The 27,395-nt window shown below is 39.7% G+C and overlaps 5 protein-coding genes across 7 annotated transcripts in view; 2 read left to right on the top strand and 3 right to left on the bottom strand.

Annotated features, from left to right (window-relative positions):
* The window catches only part of LOC136243616 (uncharacterized), a 35,616-nt gene extending 26,232 nt beyond the window's left edge, over positions 1 to 9,384 (bottom strand). For both annotated transcript variants that reach the window (XM_066035161.1, XM_066035160.1), the window contains exons 1-4: positions 9,196 to 9,384; positions 4,999 to 7,238; positions 4,752 to 4,878; positions 3,194 to 3,316 (exon numbers count right to left, since the gene is read on the bottom strand). In XM_066035161.1, the coding sequence (XP_065891233.1) occupies positions 3,194 to 3,316; positions 4,752 to 4,878; positions 4,999 to 7,236 (2,488 nt within the window). In that variant the 5' untranslated portion in view covers positions 7,237 to 7,238; positions 9,196 to 9,384. The remainder of the gene's footprint in view (positions 1 to 3,193; positions 3,317 to 4,751; positions 4,879 to 4,998; positions 7,239 to 9,195) is intronic.
* On the top strand, positions 9,376 to 11,778 carry LOC136243620 (N-glycosidase YbiA-like). Of its 2 annotated transcripts, none has more exons than XM_066035166.1 (4): positions 9,376 to 9,520; positions 10,441 to 10,586; positions 10,836 to 10,987; positions 11,456 to 11,778. In XM_066035166.1, the coding sequence occupies exons 1-4, from the start codon at positions 9,498 to 9,500 to the stop codon at positions 11,699 to 11,701; spliced, it is 567 nt and encodes a 188-aa protein (XP_065891238.1). In that variant the 5' UTR covers positions 9,376 to 9,497; the 3' UTR covers positions 11,702 to 11,778. The 2 variants fall into 2 exon arrangements, with proteins under 2 accessions (XP_065891238.1, XP_065891237.1); XM_066035165.1 differs by having other exon boundaries at positions 11,447 to 11,778.
* Positions 11,702 to 17,609, bottom strand: LOC136243619 (probable thiopurine S-methyltransferase). The gene is made up of 9 exons (XM_066035164.1): positions 17,455 to 17,609; positions 17,284 to 17,410; positions 14,978 to 15,070; positions 14,069 to 14,192; positions 13,715 to 13,767; positions 13,583 to 13,657; positions 12,923 to 12,999; positions 11,984 to 12,025; positions 11,702 to 11,928 (listed from the first exon to the last, which is right to left on the bottom strand). The coding sequence occupies exons 2-9, from the start codon at positions 17,403 to 17,405 to the stop codon at positions 11,792 to 11,794; spliced, it is 723 nt and encodes a 240-aa protein (XP_065891236.1). The 5' UTR covers positions 17,406 to 17,410; positions 17,455 to 17,609; the 3' UTR covers positions 11,702 to 11,791.
* Positions 17,509 to 21,926, top strand: LOC136243618 (mucin-17-like). The gene is made up of 3 exons (XM_066035163.1): positions 17,509 to 17,834; positions 18,915 to 19,073; positions 19,983 to 21,926. Exon 3 carries the CDS (start codon positions 20,910 to 20,912, stop codon positions 21,924 to 21,926), a length of 1,017 nt encoding a protein of 338 aa, XP_065891235.1. The 5' UTR covers positions 17,509 to 17,834; positions 18,915 to 19,073; positions 19,983 to 20,909.
* The window catches only part of LOC136243617 (ubiquitin conjugation factor E4 B-like), a 22,743-nt gene continuing 15,485 nt past the window's right edge, over positions 20,138 to 27,395 (bottom strand). The window contains exon 27 of the mRNA XM_066035162.1: positions 20,138 to 20,355. Coding sequence (XP_065891234.1) covers positions 20,300 to 20,355 — 56 coding nt within the window. The 3' untranslated portion in view covers positions 20,138 to 20,299. The remainder of the gene's footprint in view (positions 20,356 to 27,395) is intronic.

Raw genomic sequence — 27,395 nt, 5'->3', positions numbered from 1 at the left:
ACCAAAACTTGGGTGCTAACTCAAGTCAATAAAACTGCTGCTATTCAATTGACAGAAAAGAATTTGTTACTATAAAGTAGAAAGGAATGTTCTTTGACTAAAAACATGCAAAATATCAACTTAGTCTAATAGAACACACAGATACTCTAATAGATTGAAACTAACTAAACAGTCACCTTTTGTACTTATCTAACATAATATTTAGACATCAAAACACAATGATTTGTGGAATTTAGTAAACCAAAATGCTGTGTTGTGGTGCCTGAGCGAAGCAAGGGTGCTACTACAGGGCCTAAGGGTTTCTAAATTCTGTAGAACCCTGTGTTTTGATGCTTAACTTATTTAGACCACAGCTCGTCGTTGTACCTTCACAGCTGCTTGTGACACGAGAAATGTAGTGTTCATTAGTAGAACCAATACACCTTCCTGTAACTTGTAACAGCACTTGCTATCCAGTTAAGCACCCATGCGTTGCCCAATGTTACAGGAATATTTTTATTGCCCCAGAAACAGGGATCTATTGAGACCAGAATCCACCAATACAGAAAAATACCTACCAATCCAATACTGACACCTAGCAGTAAATTTCACTGATACACATACTGATACCAATAATTGCCATGACAATTTACACACCTCTCAAGTTAGCTATGTGTGACTGCTCTATTAGGATATTTATTGTGCAGTGACTCTTCTATTAGAGTGTTTTGATCTTTTTCATGCAAATATGATAAGTATATAGCAGTTGCTCAATGTTTAACAAAGTAAATCCTACACCTTTATGGTAGAATAATGTTCAACATTATTTCCAGCCCGTTATACCCCAAGTTTTTGCTAACATAGTATTTATGATGATAGTTATGATGATGACGAGTGGCTATTAATTAGTATCGGAATACCTAAATAATTGATACCGATCGATACCAAAATGCCCAATAGCTGCTCCAATTTGATACTGATCTGATTATTGGCGGAACACTAGACATAAACAAGGGATCTACACTGATTTGGATACCTGCAAGTAACATAGTCTAACTTACAGTAGTACAATGTAATGAAAAATAAAGTACAAGAAGTCAAATGTCTCTGTAATCTATCACATAGAAATTAAAGCACTAAAACCATAACATGTTACTGTCAATAAACACCTACACAGTAGTGGAGAAAGAAACGGGACATAAAGGAGATAAGTCAAAGATGTATGTATTGTAGCTGAAGTGGATGGCAAAAAGGCATGTCTTGGGCCGAAGCAATGTCAAACAGTGAAGAAATCAAATCTGTAGCTCTAACCACAGTTGGGATATGCTTGGCAGGCATCAGTAAGGCAGGCAGGCATCAGTAAGGCAGGCAGGCATCAGTAAGGCAGGCAGGCATCAGTAAGGCAGGCAGGCATCAGTAAGGCAGGCAGGCAGTAAGGCAGGCAGGCAGGCAGGCAGCCAGGCAGCCAGGCAGGCAGGCAGGCAGGCAGGCAGGCAGGCAGGCAGGCAGGCAGGCAGGCAGGCAGGCAGGCAGGCAGGCAGGCAGGCAGGCAGGCAGGCAGGCAGGCAGGCAGGCAGGCAGGCAGGCAGGCAGGCAGGCAGGCAGGCAGGCAGGCAGGCAGGCAGGCAGGCAGGCAGGCAGGCAGGCAGGCAGGCAGGCAGGCAGAACAGAAAATTCAGTTAACATTATAGAAAAATTAAGCTGGTTTTAGGGTGGCCAAATCTTAATGATTCCTGTCATTCAGTACAGTGGAGCCTCACATTTATATACAGAGCGCTCTGTTGAAATATTCAAATATGTATGGGTCAGATAACTGAGGGTCTACTGTACTATCACACTGCATGATAGCTAACAAATTTCAACTCATGAATTATTAAGTAAGTAAATTAATTAATTGTAGAAGTTTGCACATACCATATTTACTTGGTTAAATGCCACGGCGTCTATTATCTTAGTTCCAAAAATTGGCAACTAAAAAAATAGCCTGTATTTTCAAAATCAATTGTGGGATTGAAGGTGTAGCGTTTAACCAAGGAAATATGGTAACCTTGTACAGAACAATTATACAGTACATACTCTGTAAATCAGAGCTGAGCAATAGTAGAAAATTCACTATCACGATAGATATTGAAGCATTATTCACGATACGATAATATCACAATAATTACACTTTGAATGATCTTCAGTCAAGTTTCAAGCATTCAATGCATGTTAAGCATAATTAACACCATCATAGATTATTATTTGCTTGGTTTTCTTGCAAGTGCATCAATTAAGTAATTAATTGTGTGGGTTGCCGATATTTCTACAATTTTTTTTACAGCCTTGCAACCAAACTTTTCCATGATAAAGCAAGCCAAGTAGTTATAAAACAGCTAAGCCAGCTACTCAAGCAGCATTTTTAGTGGAATTTTAGACCCTTCGTGAAGCGATTGACTAATTGTGTGGATGTCCAATAAATATACACAGCTTGTTATAGCCTTGCAACCAAACATTTTGCGAATAAGCAAGCCTGAAGAGTTACAAAACAGTTAAATAAACCTGGTAACAAGTGATCTTACAGCAATATCGCAATAGTAAGCTGTAATTATCATATCGCGATAATGATTTTTTGATCGCGAGTATCGAACTATCGATATTATCGCTCAGCACTACTGTAAATCGCCATAGTACATGATTAGATACCTGACTTCATGTTTGTCCAATCAATGTAATACTTGGAGTTGCATTTGTTCACAACAAATTTACATTATCATGTGAACTAATTATCATGTGAGCTACTAGCCTATTCGAATTCACCTGAGTACTCCTATAACCTTTCATTACACATTTTTAACACCGTAAATCATGCAAAACGCCTCAATGGCTTATTGAAATACCACTTATTATGAGTAAGGCCGTGAATTGAGTGGAAGTTTGTAGTAAACATGTTTTAATGACTGTTTCAATATAAATTATTGAATACAGAATACTATATTACCAGCCTTAGGCAATCATCGACATAACACATAAGAAATGCCACTGGGTTAAAGCAAGAGTTCATAATATAAATATATATATTATGTACTCTTGGTTAAAGGTAATACAGATGGCCTTAACGCATCCTTCAGGTTTTTTTTAACACTACCACAGAGCTAAAGTTTATAAACACAACACAGAGTTTGGTATTTCAAAAAAAGATGTCCACACATTTGCAGCTTTGTAAGAGACTGACCTTTAAGAGCGAAGTCTTTAGGTTCTGACACAGTTGGGAGAACCTTATATTCAAACAGCTGTGAGCAGGTACACAGTCTTTGTCCCCACACAACCTTCACTGGTACAAATCCTGGAGCGTTACCTGTAATAGTAAGACGTGTAGTGTATGTGTACAGTACAACAGGGTCACCTACCGTATAGCCTAAATATTTCAAGGGACAAAATTTTTAATGTTACGTAAGTAAATTTTTCACAGATTTGCAAACACTCTCAAATGTATTAGACTATATGGAAGTCTAAATATTTCATGGTTAAAAGTTTTGCTGTTAACCTCCAAAACCTAGAAATCAGCAAAAATTTTCTCCCTCGAAATATTTAGGCTATATGGTTCTTATGGTATAAATAAACCCTCAATAAAGAGGTGGTCTTAACAGTGAGGTCATGAAGTTCACTATAGCCATGTACATATATGAAATACCTAACCACCATAATGAAGTACCAGGTAGTCTACATGAAGCACACTTTAGCTGTATTTAGTGCCTATTGGAGATCACTACTATAATTATGTGTAGGGTGCTGCTTTCTATAGCTTTCAAAAAAGACTGCACTGGGATCACTGCAATTAAATAACAAAAACCATTTTCTTTGGACAAAGTTGATATCAGGTCTTAAAATGGTTCAACACCTTTATACATGGTATAAAACCATTCACTATCCAGCAAAACTTTGTAATCATATTTCTATGGTGACCAACAAGGAGTTGTACCCTGCCACCGATGTGGTCGCCTATGTAATGTTTAAAATATTTTCTTTCAAGTCCCATGCTTATCACTGAGAATAAGTGAGTGGGCAGATTACACTAGTGGCCTTAATAATGAGATTATGCTTCAGCAGGGCTACCAAACACAATCACTGTAACAAGGTGGTCTTATAAATGCTAAATGAACTGTCAACGCAGTGAAACCTCAATAGATGTAGTAAGGTAGAGGGAATTTGGCGATTAGCTACAAATTCGCCTAAGTTTTTAACCCACCAATTACTCGTTTAGCATCTTTATAGCTAAAGATTTAGGAATTTACCAAAGTTATTTCACCAAATGCAATTTAGCTGGCTATTCTCCAAAGTTTACCCCCACCTAATTTCCCCTCTATACAGTATGTATGTATGTATGTAAACCAGGAGCTCATAAGTGCTGCAAGGCGCTTATAAGCTCCCGATGAAACACATAGCCTTAAAAATGAGGTTTGCCTTCTTGGTATGAATGAGATGACAAACTACACCTTGGGAGACCAGAGGAGGTTAGTCACATGTCTCGACTCTTGTGCAAGATGCTGTTAAGCTACTGTAGAAAACAATATGCTGGTCTGAGAAGATTTGTAAGGGTTCTGGGATACATTTGACATGGATACAATCCATCCTTTAGAAATATTGGCATGAATCCGAGGTGTCAATAGTCCACGAGAATACAAGATAAATGAAAGCATACAACCAACCTCTTTCTAATGTGGGACCTTCAGGTGGCTTTATTAAAGGTCTGGTTGCTGAACAAGGTGTTGGTATAATGAGATACAACTCACCAGGACACACACAACTCAGAACACCTCTGTGTTGCAGCCTTCCCATAACTGGTGCGTCCCCAAAGTAGCAAGTGTACTGAGCTGATGATGACATGAATGGGCCGTGGATGAGAACTTCGATCGATCCCTGAACCAAAACATAATCAAAGTGTTAGTATACTGTATATACCCTTCATATGCATGCATTACATAAATACATACACACGATATAACATGCACACACGCACACACACACACGTACACACACCTGAGTGTAGCTCCAGTCTGGTGTAAACTGTATTTCGGGTGTAGTCTTAAAAGCTACATTATCAAGTTCCTCTTCCATATGGCTCACTTCCAAAGAATTCATACCACCTGAGGTATCAAAATATGTTGTCGTCGTTTGCACATTTGTGGCAGGATTATCATTTGCACCATCCACATCTGCCAATACAGAATGGTACAGATCATCTGAAAACAGACCACTGGGGTAATCTAAACCATTTGTAGCATTAGAAAACTGGGATATGCTATGGCCTGTTGTACCACTATCAGAAAATGGAGTATTGTTACAGTTGACAGGCACAAAATTTGACTCTTCCATTGTCATAGCTTCAACTCCTGGCTGAGTGGGTTCACTGGGAGCAGCTGTATTAGTACTATGCCAACCGTTGGATTGTGAAGACTCATCCAAGCTCATTGCGGTGCATTGCTCTGTGGTGACCACATTAGGATCTATCCCAATACTTCTCAGAAACTCAAAGTCATCGTTTGTTACAACAGATTGGGTGGTCATACATGATTGTAAATCATTTGCTGGAATCGACTGCTTTTGTAAACGCTGTGACTTGGCTTTCAACAACTCAATGTAGGCTTTCAATGAGGCAGATGATTCATTCTCCTTCTTCAGATCATCGATGGATCCGGCTGAATGACTCCTTTTCTTGTACAGTTTTCGCATCGCCCTTCTTTTCTGAACATACTTTAACACTGACTGAATGTCCAACAAGTTGGGCATGTTATTGACGGTACTCAACATGTCATTTATGGGAGCCACATGGTCTGTAGTCACGGTGGATGGTGTACGCTTGTTGTCTTCTTTAGAGGGTTGTTGATTCAGAGGATTAGCAACTTTCTTTTGAACCTTAGAAGCAGCATCAAGACTTGGCACAGCCTCCACTGTTTTTAATATTTGTGTGAGAGGAGACAAGTCCATTTCAGGATTAGATACATTCATTTCAGTTGCAATAGATGAAGTGGTCGTCCGTGCAGGCTGCACCATCTCTCTTGCATGCTGTTGATCCATCAGTCCAAGTGGGTCATTTATTTTGGGAAGTTCAAGAGAATTGTAAGGGCGAGCCTTTTTGTGGAAAGCTCTGCTAGAAGTTACCTTGGTAATTGTAACACCTCCACTGCTGTTGCAGTCCATTGGCTCTGCTGTGAAATTTTCACTGGTCTTGGTCCTCCTGATGTTCTGCTTAACAAAACTGGTACCAGTTTTATGAGTAGATGAAGACTTCAGGGGAAAATGTGACATTAAAGGTCTACCATTGTGTACAGGTATGGGTTCAGTTCTTGAAGTGGTACGATATGATGTTGAAGCAATAGGTACACTGTTGCCATGGAGAGCTGATGATACTTCACTAACACATGTCACCATATCAATCCGTGCTGTATTCTTACTAATTGGTACAATACTCCTGGCAGTGACCATGTTGGCATGCCTCGGTGATGATACACTTCTTTTACTCTTGGCAGGACTTGATGGAGCAACGACTGGACTAACATCCATATCAATTACACTTGTTGGTACACTGTTTCTATTGACAGGATTTCTTGATGGTATACCACTGTTGACCACATTGGTCTGGTGTGCTTGGGGAGTACTTCTACCAGCAACACTGGCAATTGGGACATTGCCATTTCTACTAGCACTACTGATTTGGCCTGATGGTAGGTTACTAGCTGTGGTAACTTGTGGATTACTCTGTCTGGCTTCCAATATTCTGGATATGTAAGTAAGGAGAAGTTTTGTGATCTCCTCGTTGGAGAGCTGGGCCCTCGGTTTGATAATCCTCTTAGACGAGGCAGCACTACTGGACGACAGTGCCGGCTGCAGATGAACAGCAGAAAATGGATCTGCACCATTTGAATAAAGTGGCACCTCACCACTGACATTAGGTAAGTACATTTGGTGAAAGTTGTTATTGCTGCTACCGCTGGCAACACTGGTGCTGTTTTCCTGGCCTGTAACAGGGAGAGTGTCACAATGGTTGTAGTTTGTATTGTTTGTTGGTACTGCATTGTGTTCAGAAGCACTAAAGTCAACACCATTGTTCAACAATGCTTTGAGGAATTCTTCATTAAATTCGCTACCTTCTAAGTCGAGCATCTGTTCACTTACAGAAGTGTTAGCTAGCTCCAGCAACTCAGCAGAAGCTACTCCATCAGTAGCACAGCTAGACGTGGTCTCCACATTCGACAGTTGCTGGTAGTGAGGATTCATGTCTACAAAAGATAACAATCAAGAGTGCACATACCTAAGAGTGATTGTGCATAATAATACTTTAAGAGTCTATTACAAACAGTTTACGCTGAGTTAAACAAAAAGGATGTTTCCTTTTATCACCCTACATCAGTATAGGACAACACACCTCAGCTGTAGTTGTGCATAACTATGAATATCAGAGGAAGTTATTACATTACAATAAGGACATACCACAAAGCCTTACTGAGTGACCATCTCTTCATAAAGACCACCTTGCTAAAATGATCATATCATGTACCATACAATAGTTGTGTATGAAAATGTTGATGATGCTGCTATTATACAAGTAAATGTAAGCACGATAGTCTGTTAGTCTCATCAGAACTCTTTATATTTCGATAAAGGCCATTACAATCTTATTAAACAAGCTTGATGAGGGTGTTTTGAGAGAGCTGGCTCATTAATTTATTAAGGCAGGAGGTCATGTAGATACCCTAGTTGCGGTCACAATAGTGAGGTGGTCTTGTCATGGAGTACACTTACAGTATGTTAGGGACGGGTCACCGTGATCACAGGGAAAATTAAGAGATGCTTTTACATTTCAATCAAATTGTGAGTGCTCACAGGGGAACATATCTACAAACAAGCCAGCTGTTGTCAGTACTTTAAATGGAACTGGCCAAACCATTATGGGCAATCATCACCACATTTCTGATGAATCATGACAACTTACGTGTATGTGTGCGTATAGTTGTGTATATAGTTGTGTGAATGAGTTCCAGTAGTACAAGACTCACACACACATACACGCACGCACGCACGCACATACACACACGCATGCACACAAACACACTATGTCACACACATCCAGGGTCTTCCATAAAAAGTGCTGCTGTGCCACTCTACTTTGGATGTGGAAAAAGGAATACATATAATTGATGTTGGTAGCAAATTGATACTTTTACCACTCTACTTTAAGGAAAAACCTCTGACATCTGAGGTGTGGATATGCTTGTAGATACGTATTACATCATGAGGCAGAGGAGGCTGGACACGGCACACGTGAGCGCATATATTTGTATTGAAAGTATAGCCAAGCCTTCAGCAAAGTTTTAAATGGAACAATTTCCATGGATAAGAGAGCATGTCACACTGTCCATTAAGTTGATATACCATGCACCATGATTCCATAAGGCAAGGGATACTAATTTTTGTGGATTTTGCGGACATCTTATCCACAAAATTTACATTTACAGCCCATGTACAAATTGTATGGAGATCGATGTATCAGCCATGAAAATTTCTCCACAGATCCCCCCCCCCCCCACACACACTGACAACGAGCTGAAAACAGAATGCAGTACACACTTTTAACTGCATACAGTAACACATCCTACAAATTATTATTGTAACCATATTACATGCAACATCACACATGTCATGAAGGAAATGCCTCATCAATCAAACAATTGAGATGGCAGCTTAAATGTTGACAATTGCTACACATTCAATATAGTTTTTTTTGTTGTTTTTTTCCCGGGCTGGATGGACTGCCCTTGCCTACCACCCCCAGCACAAGGAAAGCACGTGCTGGACAACTGAATAAAAAGGACCAGATTGCTAAAAGTTTAAAAGTCCCTGTGCTCATCAATGCGGCCCATCTCAGGAGAGGCATCAGAGGAGCGAGTTATTATAGACAGTACAATATAGAGTTATTATAGACAGTATAAGATTGACCAAATACAACACTACACTCGGTAATCTGAGTGTTATTTTCAGGGAGGTGAGGGTAGTAATTTATTTGGCTTCAGTCAGGAAGGGCCAGCATCCATTCCTGAGTAGCAGAAACCTTCACAAAGAGGTGTACATTGTAACCAGCGGAGATGTCATTACATAAAACAACACCTTCCCATTTTAATAATAACCCGTTACGCCTGACTATTTAAACAGCACAAGAACAAAATTAATCGGAATTACCTCGAGGACTACTTCAATTCAATCGCAGCTACACCTCTCACTTCAAGTCTACCGATGTAGGACCCAACAGCATACGAATCGCTGGCTTCAGACCCTTCTCTACGTATGCCTCAACAACACTAGGGTGTACGGCCAAAGGTAAACCATCCTACGAGACTTTCTTGGTAACGCCTGCTCAACATAATTGAATTTAGATGCGCCAAAGTCAGTACATGCGTCTGTATAGTTAGTATAAAAGTACCTGCAAATCTCCTGTCTGTGTGTGTAACTGATTTATTACTACTGTGTGTGAAGATGTACTAATGGAAGACGCTGAAAGTGACAGGTCAATACTTGTAGTATAATTGTTGGAATGCTCATCACATAGAATTATATCACTCGTCAATGAATCAAGAACAAGGAAAACATCAAAACTAACACTAGAATTGTTAATAAGGAACTCTTATGTAAAATTTCCTTATTTCAATTTGTGTTGTGGGTCACTAGGTAATTAGTACAAATATTCAAATATTAAAACAATGTCAAGGAAACATGATTAGTGTTGGATTGACTTCAGCCAGAATATTGGCTTCTTCTAATATGTTATGCCCAAATAAAGTTACAACAGTAATATTAATATTTCATTTGTCTCCATGGTACATTGTGATGTAACTTATTCAAGTCAGTTGGCTAACAGGTGTGTAGCGTGTGTGGGCGTACATTACCCATGATACTGTAATGTTACAAGCCACTATCTCAAGTAAATATATGCATAACTTTGACAAATTTGGATTAAATTGTCGGACTAAAGTAACTATCCTGTATGCTTTAAATTTCAGTAGTAAAAGTTGTATGGTAGGTTGCTTTGCAGTTGTAAGTAATCTTTGTCAGCCACTCTTAATGTCAAAGTGTTTCCTGAAATATATACACTGAGAATTTTTTTTGCCTAGCCTTTTTGCGATGGGGGTATCAGAATAGTGCTGTTATAAATAACATCTTTAAAAATAGGTTATTAATAGATTTACATAACTGGTTACAAGGAAAAGAGATTTGTTGTGCTTATGCATATACAGCATGTTTCGGTTACAGTAAACATATTTCAGTTACAGTAAACATATTTCAGTTATAGTGAATATAGTTCGGTTACAGTAAACATATTCACCTTCCTTATCAAAACACTGATACAGGGTGTAGTTGGTCCTGAGGTGACCATATATCATACAGGTTACACTGTATATACAATTCACCAATATAAACAACACGCAGGTGTGAAGATGCAGTTAACGAAACATCACAGGTTATATTCTTTGATCCCAATGAAGGAGAGTTCAGTCAGTGGCACCCTGCTAAGTGTAATTTGGATGGAATTGAGTTCAACTGTGCAGAACAGCTAATGATGTATGCCAAAGCCAGTAAGTATGGTGTGACGACAAAGTAGAAACTCCCTACCGGATGTAACTGTTGTAATGTGCTGCATAACTGCTTACAATAATACTATAATATTATAGTATGTTAGGACCAGCCAATGATGTCCTAAGGGATATTTTGGGATCTTGTCTATTTAACCAGATTATGCAGTTGTCTTCGTTTATTGAGTGCTCTAGGCTTCAGTGTTAGCTAAATATAGTATTGATTTCTTTTGGTGTATCATACAATTACAGAACTGTTTGGAGATGATCAAGTAGCCAGCATAATATTAAAGAGCACAGATCCAAAGAAGCAAAAGGAGTTAGGACGGAGAGTCAGAAATTTCGATCCTTCAGTATGGACGGACCATTGTGAAGGCATTGTAAAATTAGCAAATTTTCTAAAAGTATGTTAATTTACACTGTACCATATGGCAGGAAATTTTGACGAAAAAAAACTTTGATGAATCAGTTACATTTGTCAAATTTTAATTCATCAAACTTTGCAAAAGTCAGTGTTTAGATCTGTGATTTTTTGCTTTCGTCAAAGTTGATCAATTGTAATTCGTCAAATTTTCCTTTCATCAATATTCGGTACATATATACATGTGTTCTAGTGTAACAGCATACCTATTTTGCTTAAACCTTGAAGTTCCCTTGAAAATTTGCAACAGCAAAGCCAAAACCTTCTAGGACATCTATTGTGAAGAATTGTATGGGCTTTAAAAATAACTTTTTGACCATATTTGTAAATCCCAAAATCTGCCATATATTCCCCCCAAATTTTCCCCTCCATACAGTCATGAACAGTATTATATTATTTAACCAACAGGTTATTATTTATGTTGCACTTATACCATCTTTAGTTCACACAGAATGCAGACTTACAGAAGAAGCTGCTGTTGACTGAAGGGAAGACTTTAGCACTAGCTACTAAACTGGACGCATTCTGGGGCATAGGCTTGTCAGAGAAGGACAAGGACGCCAGCCTGAAGAGTAAATGGCGTGGACTGAACAAACTAGGGAATGTTCTGATGGAAATACGAGACGAACTCTTAGAAGAAGAAAGAGATAAAAAAGAAATTGAAAAATTATACGAAAGTTATCAAAACAGTACATGATTCTTCTACTAATCAATTTTTTTTTTTTTAAATATTTTGTATGGTTTTTATAACAAAATGGTTGTAAGTGTAAAGGACCTGTCTTAAGTGTTACTGGGTTCTTGTTAACAAGTGAATACGTTTCTCTACTTTACATGGCTTCCATTTCCACCGGTACTTGTCAAAGTTTTGTAACATTTCCTCCGTCACATCCAGAGACTCCAAACTCTCCACGTCAAATTTTGTTCCTGCAGAAAGGGAGTAGTGTTTAACTAGTGCCAAATAGTGTGGTCTTCTCCTTACCACATATTTTCTTTAACTTCTTAGTAGTAATAGATTTTATATCTATAGTAAAACGATACATAAACTTAATCATCTTCAATATGCTTGTAAATAATCATGGTTGTGTTTTGTTCAGGTATATACATATCTGCAACTATCCAGCCCTGTGCTAACAGGATGGGTTGCCTGCCTTTACCTGCTACCAGATTCAGAGATAATAGCAGCAGCCCTGATAATAGTTTTGAGTGTGTACTTGCGTCACAAGTCAAACAAGCTGTTCTACAGGCCCAGGAGAAATTCTATGCAAGGCCACCAGAGTGCTGATTGTCGAAGGAATTGATGAAATCTTTAAACACACAGAATCCAATCACTGCACTTTGGACGTTCAAAGAACCCAGAATACATTGTAGAATTTGTCCTTTTCCTCTGGTCTTCCTACAGATGCTGAGCCACACCCTCACCTATGGCATTTACAACAAGAACCTCTGCAAGGAACTCTATGTGAGTACGGAGATTTGCACAGCAAAGTCAATGCTCTGAATGGGAACAACAACTAACTCAATTTTACATTGTAAAGACACTTTTCATACACTACGGGATCATGGGGGTTTGCACTTTGTCACACAAAAGTGTTGATCAAGTATGAGTACATGGTGAAATCAGTGTAACATAGATTACTTTAGGATTGGCCAACTAAAAGTGTCCTGACTCCTGATTATCAAGAGGTCCTGATTTTCCAGTTGGGCAAGCACCTGCATATTTAGTGGGTTCCACTACAAATACGGTGAAACTGGCCACCTAAAATAGTGGAGGATCCAAAGTGCTACTTCAGGGACTCATTCATAGATACACCTGAGTTCACAATATCGGTTGAGTATGCTATAATAGGTGGCACCACTACAGGCTACGTCTTTCACACTCTTCCAACACAACAGCTAAACAGTACACATTATCACATACCATTATCATCCATTGTTAAAGTGCTCAACAGTACACGACCATTGGATTTGAGGAGTGAGTGACAGTGATTAGCATATCTGTCATAACAACATAACATTGTGTATAACTCATCAGTGTATGCTATTCTAGACACCATGTTGAGTGTCCTTATCAGAAAGGTAATATCCTGACTTCGGGGGGGGGGGGGGGGGGGCTTAAATGTGTGTACACTTATACATACAAATGGGACCATGGATAAGTGTCCTGGCTATATCAAGATGTCCAGGTGATAGTATGTACATTTTAGGAATTTCATTTCAGGAGCTAATGACCTCCGGGTATTGTGTACCTACTATCGCATGCTGTGTATATTGTGAGTGCACAGAATACTAAGGAGTACAACTGATGGAAAATATGAACAAAACCAAAGCCCACAATACAATAGTTGCTATAATGAACAGCAAATGTTCTGGGTCTTTGAGGAAACGTGGTTTAGTACTTTTAAGATTGTTGCTCTCAACTTTTCCTGACAGAAGTTATTACACGTCATCCCAGCCATCTGGGTACCATAAGGAGAAGCTTGGGGCTCTGTTTAAGCAGTTGCTCAGAGCAGTTTAAGGATTGCCTTATTGTGCTTCTTTCTTATCATTTGCTTTTATATTTGCTTATTTGTATTATTACCGTTGTCTATCTTCTTCATTGACAGTACCAAAAGAATTCACATCCAGTATGCAGTCAAATGTGCCAAATACTTCTCTGTGAATTGAAACAGGTCACCAAATCTGTACACACAAACTATTATACACCACTCACTTGTCAAACATGAAGAAATCTGTGACAATTATGTGGAAACACTTGCTGTAGCTCTATATAAACAAAATATTAAAATACAATTAAATCAGAAAATGAATGCAGTCATCCACGTAATATGGTTAAACAGTCAGTGACCCATGTGAATTACATAGTATACATCGTACAGAATTAGTACCATGGAACCTCATTAATATAGTTACTACAAACATGGCCTCAATAATGAGGTGGTCTTACTAATGAGATCATGAAATACATCTTGGGACCTACTTGACATGGTCACTATAATGGTGGCCTCTAATAAGTTAGGTTTCACAGTTACACCGTACAAGTACACAGCCACTATGTTCAACACACCTCATAAATGATTCCTCTATCAGTAATGTACATGTTGTAGTCGAGCTTGTGGTCGACAAAGAATTGCTGAGCAGCTGTCTCTGAGAGCTCAATCCCAACAACAAAAAATCCTTTCTCTGCCAGCCTTAATGAATAATTTGCACACATGTACAGTTAACATCATGTTCATGCAAACTACAGTTGTAGCAGTTTTTTCTTGTACAGTGTCTCACAATAAATGCTTGTACTTACAAACTCAGTCTTGAACAAGTTGAGTCCCATAAACAAGTATGGAATTTATTAACATTCCTAAGTCTTCCTACAAAATTACCAATTCCAATACCTACATTTGTAGTTCTCAGCAGAGGCGTAGACAGAACCCAGGCATCAATAATTTGAGATACTCTAATACAGCAGTCACAGTATTCAGAGAAGCAGTGTACCAAGTTACGTAAGTAGTTATAAATAAGGAGATATAGTTGGTGGAGGGCAGCAGGTAGTTACCTTTTTTATTTTTTGGTCTTCAGCTAGCTAGGCCCTGGCCTCACCAAAAGTCTGCTACGCCCCCTGGTTCTCAGTGGATTACCCGTGACTGTTTACAAACTCCAACTGTGCCTTTTGACACTGAACTCGTCTGCGGGCTTCAATCCCACTGGGGTTATATTGTTGAAGTTTTTGATTAACTTATAGTCTTTTTGTTCCAATATTACAAAATACTGAAAATAACCAACTAATCCTGGGGGAATTGTATAGCTACGTACTGCACAACTTGAAGCAATACAAAACATATAATATTTAAGAAAATATCAGTCGTAGATTTTTATTGACACACAAAATATCGGTACTAGCACTATCTTTGACTGCTATAGTATTTTGCTTGTCATTGTTTATGTGCCTTCACATACTCTCCATGTACACAACAAATCTTACCAATGCATGTCAGTTGACTTGCCACACAATGGGACTAGTATGGTAGTATAGTGACTGCCACTGGTCAACTTGTCAAGATGGGTGATCAATGAGCTACATCAATGATATTAACAAACAATCAACCTTACATCATAATCATCATTTAATATTCATCAACAACATTACAGGATTTTCTAAGTGGACATTTATGTAAGTAGTGTTTTCTTTGTACCTATCATATCAGTCTCATATCTCTATGTACGCATTTGAAATATAAGTAAGCTAATCAGATTATTAATATCAAACAATTTTTTACTAATAGTTAACTCTTGCTTTTATGGTAGCCAATCCCTTCTCATTTTACTTGTGCCATCATTATACTCAGATCAGTATTCCATTTGCTTATAACAGTACCATTTCCTATGCGAGATTTCATGAGTAACGTCAGCTGGGAACAGGACTGAATGTCACTATATTAACTAGTACTAGTATGTGCAGATTGGGAATGAAATGTACGGGCATGAGACAGAAAGTGTTGCCTACATGAATCAACAGTCTATACATTCGTAATACACAGTATGTAGTTATATATTGCTGTATCACAGCACCTCTATACTTACAATAATAAAAGCACAATATTTAATCTCTCTGTATTGTAGACTATGCAATAAACACTCAACCACACTTGATACGTGAGTGTTATCTCATTTTGTAGTTAGCAGTTTAGTACTGGAGGGTCGAGCACAGGATACCCTCCTGCAGTGGTCAACAAACAATACACTAGATAACCATGTAACTAGTTACTACCTGTGCATGGCTGAACGATCAGAACAACCTGACATGGCTATGAAATTGGTTTACTTGGATCAAATTTGGTATTAAAAGTCCAGCCTAGATGGCCAGATCATTCTTAGTTGGTCAAATGTATAAAATTTTATTAGAGTGCACACACAATGTCTTTAAAGTGTGCAATGCATAGTAACCTACCCTATCAGTAGATGCTATGAGAGACGTGCAGCATAAACCAACCAATCAACCAACACACACACACACCAACACACACACACACACACACACACTACTGTACAACAGGGATTTTTGACTAAAGAAAATTACACTTCATCAGCATTGACAAATTAAAATCAAGAAATCATACATCTAAACACATACTTTTAGGAGCACCTTATGGACGTTTGATGAATTAAAATTTACTGATTGTCAAATTCGTCTAGTTTTTCTTTCCCCGTCGTATGGTACATCTTCATACAAAGGCAGTGGTTGTGCAGTGTACAAGTAGCAGTGTGGCAAGGGGGTGTCACGTCAGCACACGCTACAGGAAGATCTGTGACTGCAGTCACAGGGAAAATTTCACCTTGACCCTTGACTTGCAGCATTTATCTTCTTTGATCTGTGACTTGAGCGTTTCTTGTCGAGCTTTTGACCTCTACTTATTTCTCTATTTTCCAATATGCAGCTGCGCTTGTAACATAGTATAATATTTTCTTAGTGCATGCTACTAACAGCTGGGAGAGAAAAATCATTACAATCATGGTGAAATGCCTGTTGGAGCTTTGAAACATCTTCTTGGAGATCCTTACTTCTTATGAGTTACGTATAATTCTGTAAACTTGATAAAAGCTACGTATAGTTTTCGATTGTGGGTTTTGAACTTTCCGTTTTGTCTTGACCCTTGGCCCACTGTAAGAGCTATTTTGTGGCCTTGACCATTCATTTAGAGTTTGACCGCAGTCGCAGATCGACCTACAGCATGAGACTGAGTGACACCCCCTTGCGTGGGTTAAGTCTGGCCAAAGAGTTTGTGACGTAGAAATGGGTTCATTCACCCCTTTTGTGTTTTCCACCTTTGGGAGAATGGGTAGTGCTGCTACTACTGTTTATAAGAGAATTGCTTCCCTGCTCTCTGCGAAGAGGGAACAGCCCTATAGCTTGGTGATGTCTTGGCTGCGGTGCTTCATTAGCTTTTCCTTGTTGCGGTCTGCCTACGTGGAGCTAGATCCATCCGTGGCAGCCCAGTAGTGATTGGAACACTTGACCTTACAACATCTGAAGGTCAGGTGCTTCCTTCACATTAGTCTAAAACATCTTTTTCCAGCATCTTACCATCTGGTGCTGGGGGTGGTGGCAAGGGGTGCTGGTCACCCCGGGGAAAAAAGTCTGGCCACCACAAATATTACAACTTATATATATTGTTTAGATATCTATGTATGTAAGTCAAAGCCTTTGGGTGCAGCCTGGTTTTTAGACGAAGTAGAAAATGAATAACCCGTTTACTACACACCCCTAGGCCTTACACTACATACACTTACGGTTCAACACGATCAAAATGCCATAGTAGTTCGCCATTGTTCCAAGCTTCAAGCCAATCATCTTGTGACATTCTAAAATCTTCATCGGGCTGTGGTTTACTTTGTTCTTTCGCTGTCATCATTTCTCCTGCAAACAAATAATTATTATCGTACGCGCTTATAATCGCTAACTGAAGAAGGCTGGTGGCAATGCAGGTTTAGTTATTGCATTGCAATTCCAGCTTTTGTATGGTGGTGTATTCGTTGTATAAAGCTGACCATACGCACTGACTAAAAGTCAATTACTGGGTGAAAACTTAGCGCCACAACTTTAATTTCGATTTTGACGCCTTAATGGATAAATTAGATCAGAGAATTTCTTCTGAAGACCGATTGGATAATGAGCCGAGTAACGAGACTGAGTCATCACCCAGTATTTCTCCATCACTTGCTCCAGATAACCAGACTAGTCGTTTCGACTTAGAGTCAATATTGTGGATAGTAGTATCCGGAGTAGTGATGTATTATTCGGATTTTTGGAATTTAGTTCTGCACGACGTTCGAGTTAAATGGTAAGACTAATTTCATGCCTTGTTTAAATGTTAGGTGCAGCTATGCTTGCAGCAGACAGTATTCTGCAATAAACCTAGCAAGGTACATTCTCTGCAGCTTTCCATCAAATACTCTAATAGAACAGTCACAAATTGGTTTTGGCATGAGTGGCTCCAGAAATTATGATGATTGGTTTACAATCCAGACCTCTTATAATACAAGGGCCTAGCTACATAGCTGAAAGAAAGGCATACCCAGTGTGAAAAAAACACTATTGTGAAACGTGCCAATCTAAGGACGTCTAGTGGCACTTCCTTGGAGAATACAACTCGAACCTTCTTAAGTTGAATTTGAGTGTGTTACTAATAGCCTAAATATTTGGGGAATATTTTTGAGGTTCATTTTTTTTTGTGGATTTGCAAGCATTTACAAATGTAATGTATTATATAAATGTCTAAATGATAAAATAACCCTCAAAACTCCAAATTGGCAAAAATAGTATAATTAGGCTATCAAGAGTCATTAACTCTAGATTAGTGTGACTGTTTTATTAGGGTGAATGCTCTATTAGGGCATCTCAATTTTCCTTGACCTCTTTCTAGGAACTTTACAAACCCCCTGAACTTCCCCTGGTGGAAAGATTGGTTTGATGAAGATACAGTCAATTCTACTGACTTGTTTAAAACTTATAGTCTAGATAAGGTTCTGTTATGATCATCAATAAGGTACTTGCATGTTTCAGATTCCCTGTTCACAGGCTTTAAGCCTTCTCACAGGTCTCTAGTGGGATAGCATTCACAATATACCATGCTGGCTCCTTGATAGCATTCACAATATACCATGCTGGCTCCTTAGTAGCTAAAATGCAGCAAGAAAATATTTGGCCAGCTGTACTACAAGAGCATCCATACTTGTTTCCCAGAAAGTCGGAAGTCAGTTTTTAATACCTCTCAGTAAAGGCAACTCTTAAAACCATCCTTATATATTTTCAAGAATTCTAAGGCTTATACCAATATTCCACATACAGTGTAGTGTTTGCAATCTCAACTATTACCCAATTAGTTATTCATATCATAACGTAGTTGCGTTATGTGCCACAGGTCCTGGTTGTACAGTGCAGTTTCCCTGTACTCAGCAGTAGTTGGACTCATAGTCTATTGTATGATAAAGTTACCTGGCATGAATTCTGACAACTGGTTACAGAAGGGACCAAGAATAGTTCCTCTACTGACAGTAACATCCATAACAGCATCTTTATGGTAAGCCAGCCATGTTGTACATAAAGCGATTGGGATTCTGGTGCAGACACAGGGATACAGTAGGAAGGGGATTTTCCATAGCAATTGAAAGTCATCATGGTATCAGAAAAGCAAAAACTTTAAGCAATGGCTTCTCACTGTTATAAGTACATTAACCTGATACTGAAAATCAAACACTCTAATAGAACAGTCACTTAGTTGCAATGAGACTACGTTAAGCTTAGTCAGATGTCTGACCAGCCTGTGTAAGTTTTTAAAACATGTCTGAGACATGTCTGCATACTGTATTTTCCTGTAAATAATTGTTACAATAATTTTTATTTTCGTTTGATTTACACTGAATGAAAATTGACTGCTCTATTAGAGCATAGATGGGTGTCTATTTTTAAGAGTATCTGCACCACCGGCTAGTAGTTACCATGGTAAAAAAGATTACCTACATTCTTGATGCTTATTGTATCCTAGCCAATAACAGTAAATGCTAGGAAACTTTCATATAATTTTTATAACATTTGAGTTCAAATCTACTACAATTCACAAAGTACAGGAGTTGTTATAGTGGATGGATGTATGATAAACCTTAACAGCCATTTCCCGTATTCTAATTTAATTCCACACTCATGGAATTTTTGCTTGATATTTTTGAATGAGAAGGTAATCAGGATCTGCATTAATGTAAATCACATATGTTTAACAGCATTCACTGCTCTTAGTACACAACATCCCATTACATATTCAGCCGACAGTTATTTGAGAACTGAACACACACAAAAATTATTGTTCCTATTTCGCTAAACACTGAACTCAACGTATAAAAAATTAATTTTCCTACTTGAAATATCAGAACCAGTAATGGTGTGACTGACCATTACAGGGTGGTTGTGTGGTTATATTGTCTCTTTTGTGTAGTTTGACAGTGAGTTTGTGGCCAGTTTGGGGACTGTTCACTCCGTTCATTCTGTTCAGTGTACTGATGGGGTGCATCGCTTTCCTGGTAACAGTCTGCTAGTATGGTTACAATGACTTTACCATGAATTTTTATGAGAAAAATGTCGCACAAAAAATCTGTAAAGTAGCACTCATAAAATTAATTTCAATTTGCTTGTATATTCAATTTCAACTGTAACTGTATGTATGTATGTACATGCAAAGTAGCTAGTCAGTTGTAGCTTGTGCAGCACTTGCATTGTATTTGTTGCATATAACATTGACGACAAGGTAAACGTCTATTGTAATCCTTTACTCTGCTTCCACTCATCAATTTCTCTCTTTATTTCTGTAGCTGTATATACCATAAAATAAATGAAGATACACAAACAAAAACATAGCACAACAAACACTGTACTTATAGTTAACTAATGCACAATGAGCTGGATCCTCAAAACATTTAATAACTCATTACACACGATCTTGAAATTTTGCTCATTTATAGCAATGCAAAAATATTTCAAAATCATTTCGTTCAAATTCCCGTCATAATATTTATTGTAGAGAATAGTTTAGTGTACATTAATTAGAACTTATATAATGTAATGTGATGTAATGTTTTGATCACGTGTATTATCATTGTGGCATGGTCGTACTGAGTTTGAATCCGTCTGTATCGTGTCAATCCTGAGTAGTTAGTGCTAGCAGCGGCTGTTATCCTAATCGTCACAACATTATTTGGTGCTGCTACGACTAGGAGTGGTTCGCTTCAAACCCCGCCAATTCTTCTTCACAACCCCAGAAGTCGTGGTACCGTGGCAGACTGCCTTGCAGTTAACGGTACCCTCTAAGGCAAGCTCCTGTCACTGTCAGAATTGTTCTGTTCTTTGTTGTTTTTTAGCGAACCTGATGGCAGAAGAGCTCACACGCCTCCAAGCCTCTCGAAAGGCCTACAAGTCGCACATCACCATACTGTATCGTAAGATCGACGACGCTCTTGACACGGAAGTAGATGACTATACTATCACCACCCTGAGAACTACCATCAATCAGCTCAATGACAAGAAGGCGAACATTGCCGAGCCAGATGAAAGAATTGCTGCACTAATCACTGATGCTGACAAACTTACTGAAACGATGATTGAAGCTGGAGAATTGGAGGACTCTATCACTGACAAGATAACGAAGGTACTACGATTTATAGAACTGCAGCAAACACCAGTAGAGATACCACAATCGAACCCAATTAACAAATCAACACCAATGAGTCTGGCATCAGCAGATCCACAATTATTGAGTTCACAAGTACCTCCAGCTAGTATTGTCAGTACACAGACACCTGAGATTAGTTCTGATACACCTCTCATCACATCATCCATTGATAGCAGCAACCCTATTCCTTCTATTGTTAGTCCAGCTTCTACGCCAACAGTAAGGACAGTTGCCATGCCAATGATCAGCACACAATTGTTGTCATCCATGACACCTGCTGTACACAATACTGTGAATTTTTATTCTGAGACACTTGCTCCTAGAACAGTGATCAGCTCTACAAGCATAGCAAGCCACACAAGTGTTCCACAATTGGTGCCCACCATCCCAGAACCAGCAAGCCTTGTTAGTCAATCACTTAATAGTCGTCTCCCGAAGCTCACACTCCCAGTATTCTCTGGAGACCCCTTGAACTGGAAAACTTTCTGGGATTCTTTTAATGCAGCCGTACACACCAACTCGGCCCTTGGATGTATCCAGAAATTCAACTATCTAAAGGCACAATTGCAAGGGGATGCTGCAAGAGCCATAGCAGGTCTCCCTCTCACTGAACGAAACTACCAGCACTCAGTTGATCTGTTAACAGAGAGATTTGGGCAACCCCATAAACTAATCAATGTTCATGTGCAAGCATGTAGATATGCCCAACCCTAACACCAGCCTCACCAGTCTAAGACTGTTTACGATACCATCGCTACGCATACCCGAGCACTGGAATCATTGGAGAAATCAAATGAATTGTATGGTGATCTGCTAGTACCTGTTATATTAAAGAAGCTCCCTGTAGAAGTGAGAAGGAATCTAGCAAGAGAACAGGCCAGTATGGAATGGACATTTGATGACCTAACAAAGGCCATTCTGAAGGAGATACGGGTCCTTGAAGCTGGATACCAAGTGACAGATCCCCACAATGCCTCTAGAGGTACAGCTTCCTTTATTGTTGGACATACTGTAAGAACAATTTGAACAATCAAACAACTAAGAAAAGTCCTGTCTGTGCCTTTTGTAAGGGCCCACATCCTTCACATTCCTGCACCACAATTACAGAGTACCCAGCACGGATTGACTTAGTGAAACGAGAGAACTTATGTTTTAATTGCTTGGGTCATCACAAGGTGTCTCAGTGTACATCGAAATTCCGCTGCAAGAAATGTAAGAAACGGCACCACACCAGTCTGTGTAATACTGAGCCACCCAAGCCCAATGAGGGCAGAAGTGCCAGTCTTGGTGAAGCATCAGGTGATACCCAAACTGTTCCTGTCACTGTTCCTGTTACTGTTCCCCCCACCACAACAGCTGGTCTCCTTACCTCAACACCAGAGGGCAATCACACCCACTGTAATACCACCTGTTTATTAAAGACAGCAGTAGCTCCCGTCATTGCTGGACACACTTGAAAGTGAGCCAACATACTCTTTGATGAAGGAGCCCAACGTTCATTTATCTCAGCAGAGATGGCAGCCAAGCTGTATCTCCAGCCTACTGCTACTCGAGGAATGGCACTGGCATCCTTTGGATCTACCACTACATCATACCAAGAATTTGGAGTAGCCACTGTTGAGATAGAGACAATCATAGGTGATCGTATTCCCACATCAGTTCTTGTTATTCCATCTATAGCATATCCAAAGCTCAATTAGCACCTCAGTGAGAAACATGCCTTACTTACAAGGTCTCGAGCTTGCACATCCAGTTACATCTGAACATAACTTTGAGATTTCCCTCCTCATCGGAACAGATTATTACTGGTCATTCATCCAAGATCATATTGTCAGAGGAGAGGGGCCCACTGCCCAACAATCCAAGTTAGGCTATTTATTGTCAGGACCAGTACCATCCTCACTTCAAGAAGCTTCATCGTCAATCCTATTACAACTCACTTCAACAACAACTACTCCAAAGGAACCTGACCTAGAACAATTTTGGTCTGTAGAAGCAATTGGTACAACTGTGAACAAATCATCTGATCCATCATTCCTCAAGACGTATCAAGAGACCTGTATTCACCAGTCACCAACAGGAATGTATGTAGCAAAATTTCCTTAGAAAGAAGATAGACCTAGCTTACCATCGAACTATGACATCTGTTTGAAGAGAACTAATAATAACCTCAACAAGCTCAGACGAAGTCCAGAAACTTTGAAGCTGTATGACAGCATCATCCGGGATCAGGAGAAGCGTGGATTTATTGAGAGGGTTAGTGACCATCCCACTAGCAATGTACACTATTTACCACATCGTTATGTCAAGAAAGAGTCTACAACAACACCTATTTGTATAGTGTATGACTGTAGTTGTCAAGAATCTGCCAGTTCTGCTAGTCTTAATGATTGTTTGACGATAGGGCCACCCTTTTTAAATAATTTGTGTTCCATTCTACTTCGATTTCGTAACCATCGTTATGCACTTTCTACTGACATAGAAAAGGCCTTTTTACATGTTCAACTTCACAATGATGACAGGAATTTTACCCGCTTTCTATGGCCTGCTCAACCTGCTCAACCTGACAGCAAACTCCAAGCGTATCGATTTTCAGTTGTCCCATTTGGCACCTGTAGTTCACCGTTTATGTTAGCTGCTGTTCTTGATCTACATTTAAGCAAGACATCTTCACCAATTGCCGAAACAGAATATCTATGTGGACAACATTCTGTCAGGCTGCGACACAGAAACAGAAATAATACAGTACTACATTCAAGCCAGGGAAATCATGGGTAAGGCACGATTTAATCTCAGATTGTGGTCCTCAAACAACGATAATCTTCAAAGACTTCTGGTTGAAGAAAAAACAGGAGACCCCAACACAACAGTTGGTATTTTAGGATTAAGATGGAATACAGCAACTGACACTCTGTCTCTGACACCGAAGCAATTGTCCACCAACACGATCCTCCTTACCAAGAGAGATGTATTACAAACCTCTTCGCTAATCTATGACCCACTAGGCTGGGCAACGCCAGTTACCATCAAAGCAAAGATTCTACTTCAAAACATCTGGCAAAGCAAACTCTCATGGGACGAGCCTCTTCCTTTTGACATCAGTGAAAGGTGGACAAGTATTCTTGCTGACCTTATTGAACTACCCAAACTCACAGTGCCAAGACCCTACTTCAAGCAGAGACATGACACTTGGAACGTGTATGTATTTTCTGATGCTAGTATGAAAGCCTATGGCGCAGTAGTTTACATATGCCATCAGGACCAAGTCACTCTTGTGATGTCTAAAAACCGTGTTACTCCCACCAAGACTATCACACTCCCTAAGCTAGAGTTGATGGCTGCAGTCATGGTTGCAAGGTTGGCTAACTTTGTCAAATCTTCATTAAACAGTTACGATTTATGCTCCACTACTCACTTATGGATGGACAGCCAGATAGTGTTATATTGGATTTACAAGCAGACTAGTTCAAAACCATTTATACACCAACGAGTTACTGAGATCGTCAATTCCTTTCCACCTACTAAGTGGTCATTTACTCCTACATCAGATAACCCGGCTGACCTCCTTACTAGAGGCATCTCCACTCAGCAATTACTCACTTCAGAACTCTGGTCTCAAGACCCTAGCTGGCTACTTTCTGAATCCAAGTGGCCCAAGTGGTTACCTACTGGTATCCTACACATCAACATTGCCGAAGCAGAAGAGGGGATAGACCAGACCACTACACCTGAAGAGGACACCAGCAGTGTTGCAGGTATTTCTAATGTTGTCACTATCTCACACTATAGTAGTATCAACAAATTGTTGGCTGTAACTGCATATGTGCTGAGGTTTATACATAACTTATCTAAGGAGCACACTAGACTGAATGGACCTTTGAGTGTTTCTGAATTGCAGTCAGCTAAAAAACTGTGGATTTTGAGCAGCCAACATTCATGCTTCAAGGATGAGCTTTCATATTTGCTAAAGAACAACCAGCGTCACTGTCCTACCCTGGTTAAACAGCTTAGATTATTTCTGGATAAGAGTAATCTTATATGGTGCGGTGGCAGAATTCATAATGCCCCTGTAAGTGAAATGGCTAAGTTCCCCTACCGTACGGAGGGAAACTTTGGAGGAGGAAAAATTTGGCAAATGAAACAAAATATCACTATTGGCGAAATCAAATTTGGCGAATTATTAGCAAAGCGCACGCCCTATTTAATTAATTTGATTATGAATTGCTGTGTTTGAAGCGAACTGGGAATGCCACGCCTCTCCGGCTCCTGGAGTCAGCTATCAACTAACAGTAGATCTACACCCTACCGTCCCTCTGGAATGGTGAATATCGTACTTAATATGGTAGGACTTGCTACTTGTCACGCCCGTTTCGAGTGAGGTTTGAGGGTGTACAGTAGCTAGCTAGCTGAGTATATAGCTAGCTGCTTAGTGAGGTATAGTCGAGGCAAGCCTTGCTCTAGCGTGATGCCTGGCCCAGTAGCCCTTGGTTGAGTAGAACATTGATTATAATTAGTCTAAGGCTTGCTTGGTTTGCTGTTTTCTTCACCAGCGAAAATATTTGGATGGGGAAAATTTGGCGAATTTATGGTCATTCGCCAAATTTTAATGGCGGCAAAGTTTCCCTCCATACGGTATCTACTACCTCCTAGACACGCACTGACTAACATGATTATACAACAGACTCACAAGAAACTTCACCATGCTGGAGTCAGTGCCACTGTAACTGCATTGAGGTAAGTTTTTTGGATTCCCACTATACGTCAACGTGTCAGGACACCATGGGCAAGCCTTACCAAGCTCCAGATCCTCCACCCTTACCTAGAATTCGAGTAGAGGCGTCACAACCTTTTTCAGTCACAGGAGTAGACTTCACTAGTGCACTGTACGTCAGAGACCCAACAGGAGAGAAGAAAGTCTACATATGTCTTTTTACTTGTGCGTGCACCAGAGCAGTTCACCTAGAACTGGTATGTGATCTTTCTGTAGACAGTTTCCTACTTGCATTTCGTCAATTTGTGAGCCGCAAGTCACTCCCAAAACAAATGATTTCTGACAATGCCTCCACTTACCTTGCTGCTGCGGAAGATATTAAAGAATTATTTGAATCTGATGATCTGAGAGAAGCCCTGGGACGTCAACAAGTTACATGGAGTTTCATACCCAAGCGCGCCCCTTGGTATGGTGGATTTTGGGAGCGGTTTGTGGGACTTACTAAACAGGCAGTTAAGAAGACCCTTGGACGAACCTTTGTAACACTACAAACTTTAGAGACTGTTGTTGTTGAAATTGAAGGCATGCTTAATGATTGACTGCTTACTTATGTGTCGTCAGATATTTCTGACCCTGAGCCCCTCACACCAGCCCACCTCATCTATGGCAGAAGAATTGTATCTGTTCCACATCCTGTTGAAGACCTCTCGGAGAATGCTGATCCATCTTACCTTAGTGATCAAGACATGAGGAAGGTAACAAGTAGACACTCTAAACTCATCCAACAGTTTTGGGTACGGTGGAGAAAGGAATATCTAACAGCGCTCCGTGAGTTCCACAAGGCTACAGGCAATAACCGACAGATAATCAAGAAGGGAGATGTTGTAGTGGTCCATGATGACACCCCAAGACTCCAGTGGAAACTAGCTGTAGTGGACGATTTAGTTAAGGGGAACGATGGCCTAGTACGTTCAGCTCATATTTCTACTGCCAACCACAAGACCAATAGACCAATCACTAGATTATACCCATTAGAGGTTGTCAGCAGTGAAACTAGAGAGAATACTGATCATGAGCAAGGATCTACCTCCAGAGAAACTTCTGATCGTGAAAAAAGACCTGCTTCTAGTGAAAGTGAGACCCGTCCCAGATCCAAGAGAGCAGCTGCAGCTAAAGCCATGACTAGAATTGCAGAATGGACTGACACACTTTGCCACCTCCCCAGAGAAATGTAGAGAATAGTTTAGTGTACATTAATTAGAACTTATAATGTAATGTGATGTAATGTTTTGATCACGTGTATTACCATTGTGGCATGGTCGTACCGAGTTTGAATCCGTCTGTATTGTGTCAATCCTGAGTAGTTAGTGCTAGCAGCGGCTGTTATCCTAATCGTCATGACATTTATGGTCAATCTAAATTTTCACCATACATTTCCTGTGTGGAAGCCATAAAACTGTAGTGTCTATTAC

Source organism: Dysidea avara, chromosome 13 (assembly GCF_963678975.1).
Source record: "Dysidea avara chromosome 13, odDysAvar1.4, whole genome shotgun sequence".
In the NCBI taxonomy this organism is placed as follows: domain Eukaryota; kingdom Metazoa; phylum Porifera; class Demospongiae; order Dictyoceratida; family Dysideidae; genus Dysidea; species Dysidea avara.
The sequence above is the reverse complement of the archived record's forward strand: the minus strand, read 5'-3'. Positions and strand labels throughout refer to the sequence as shown.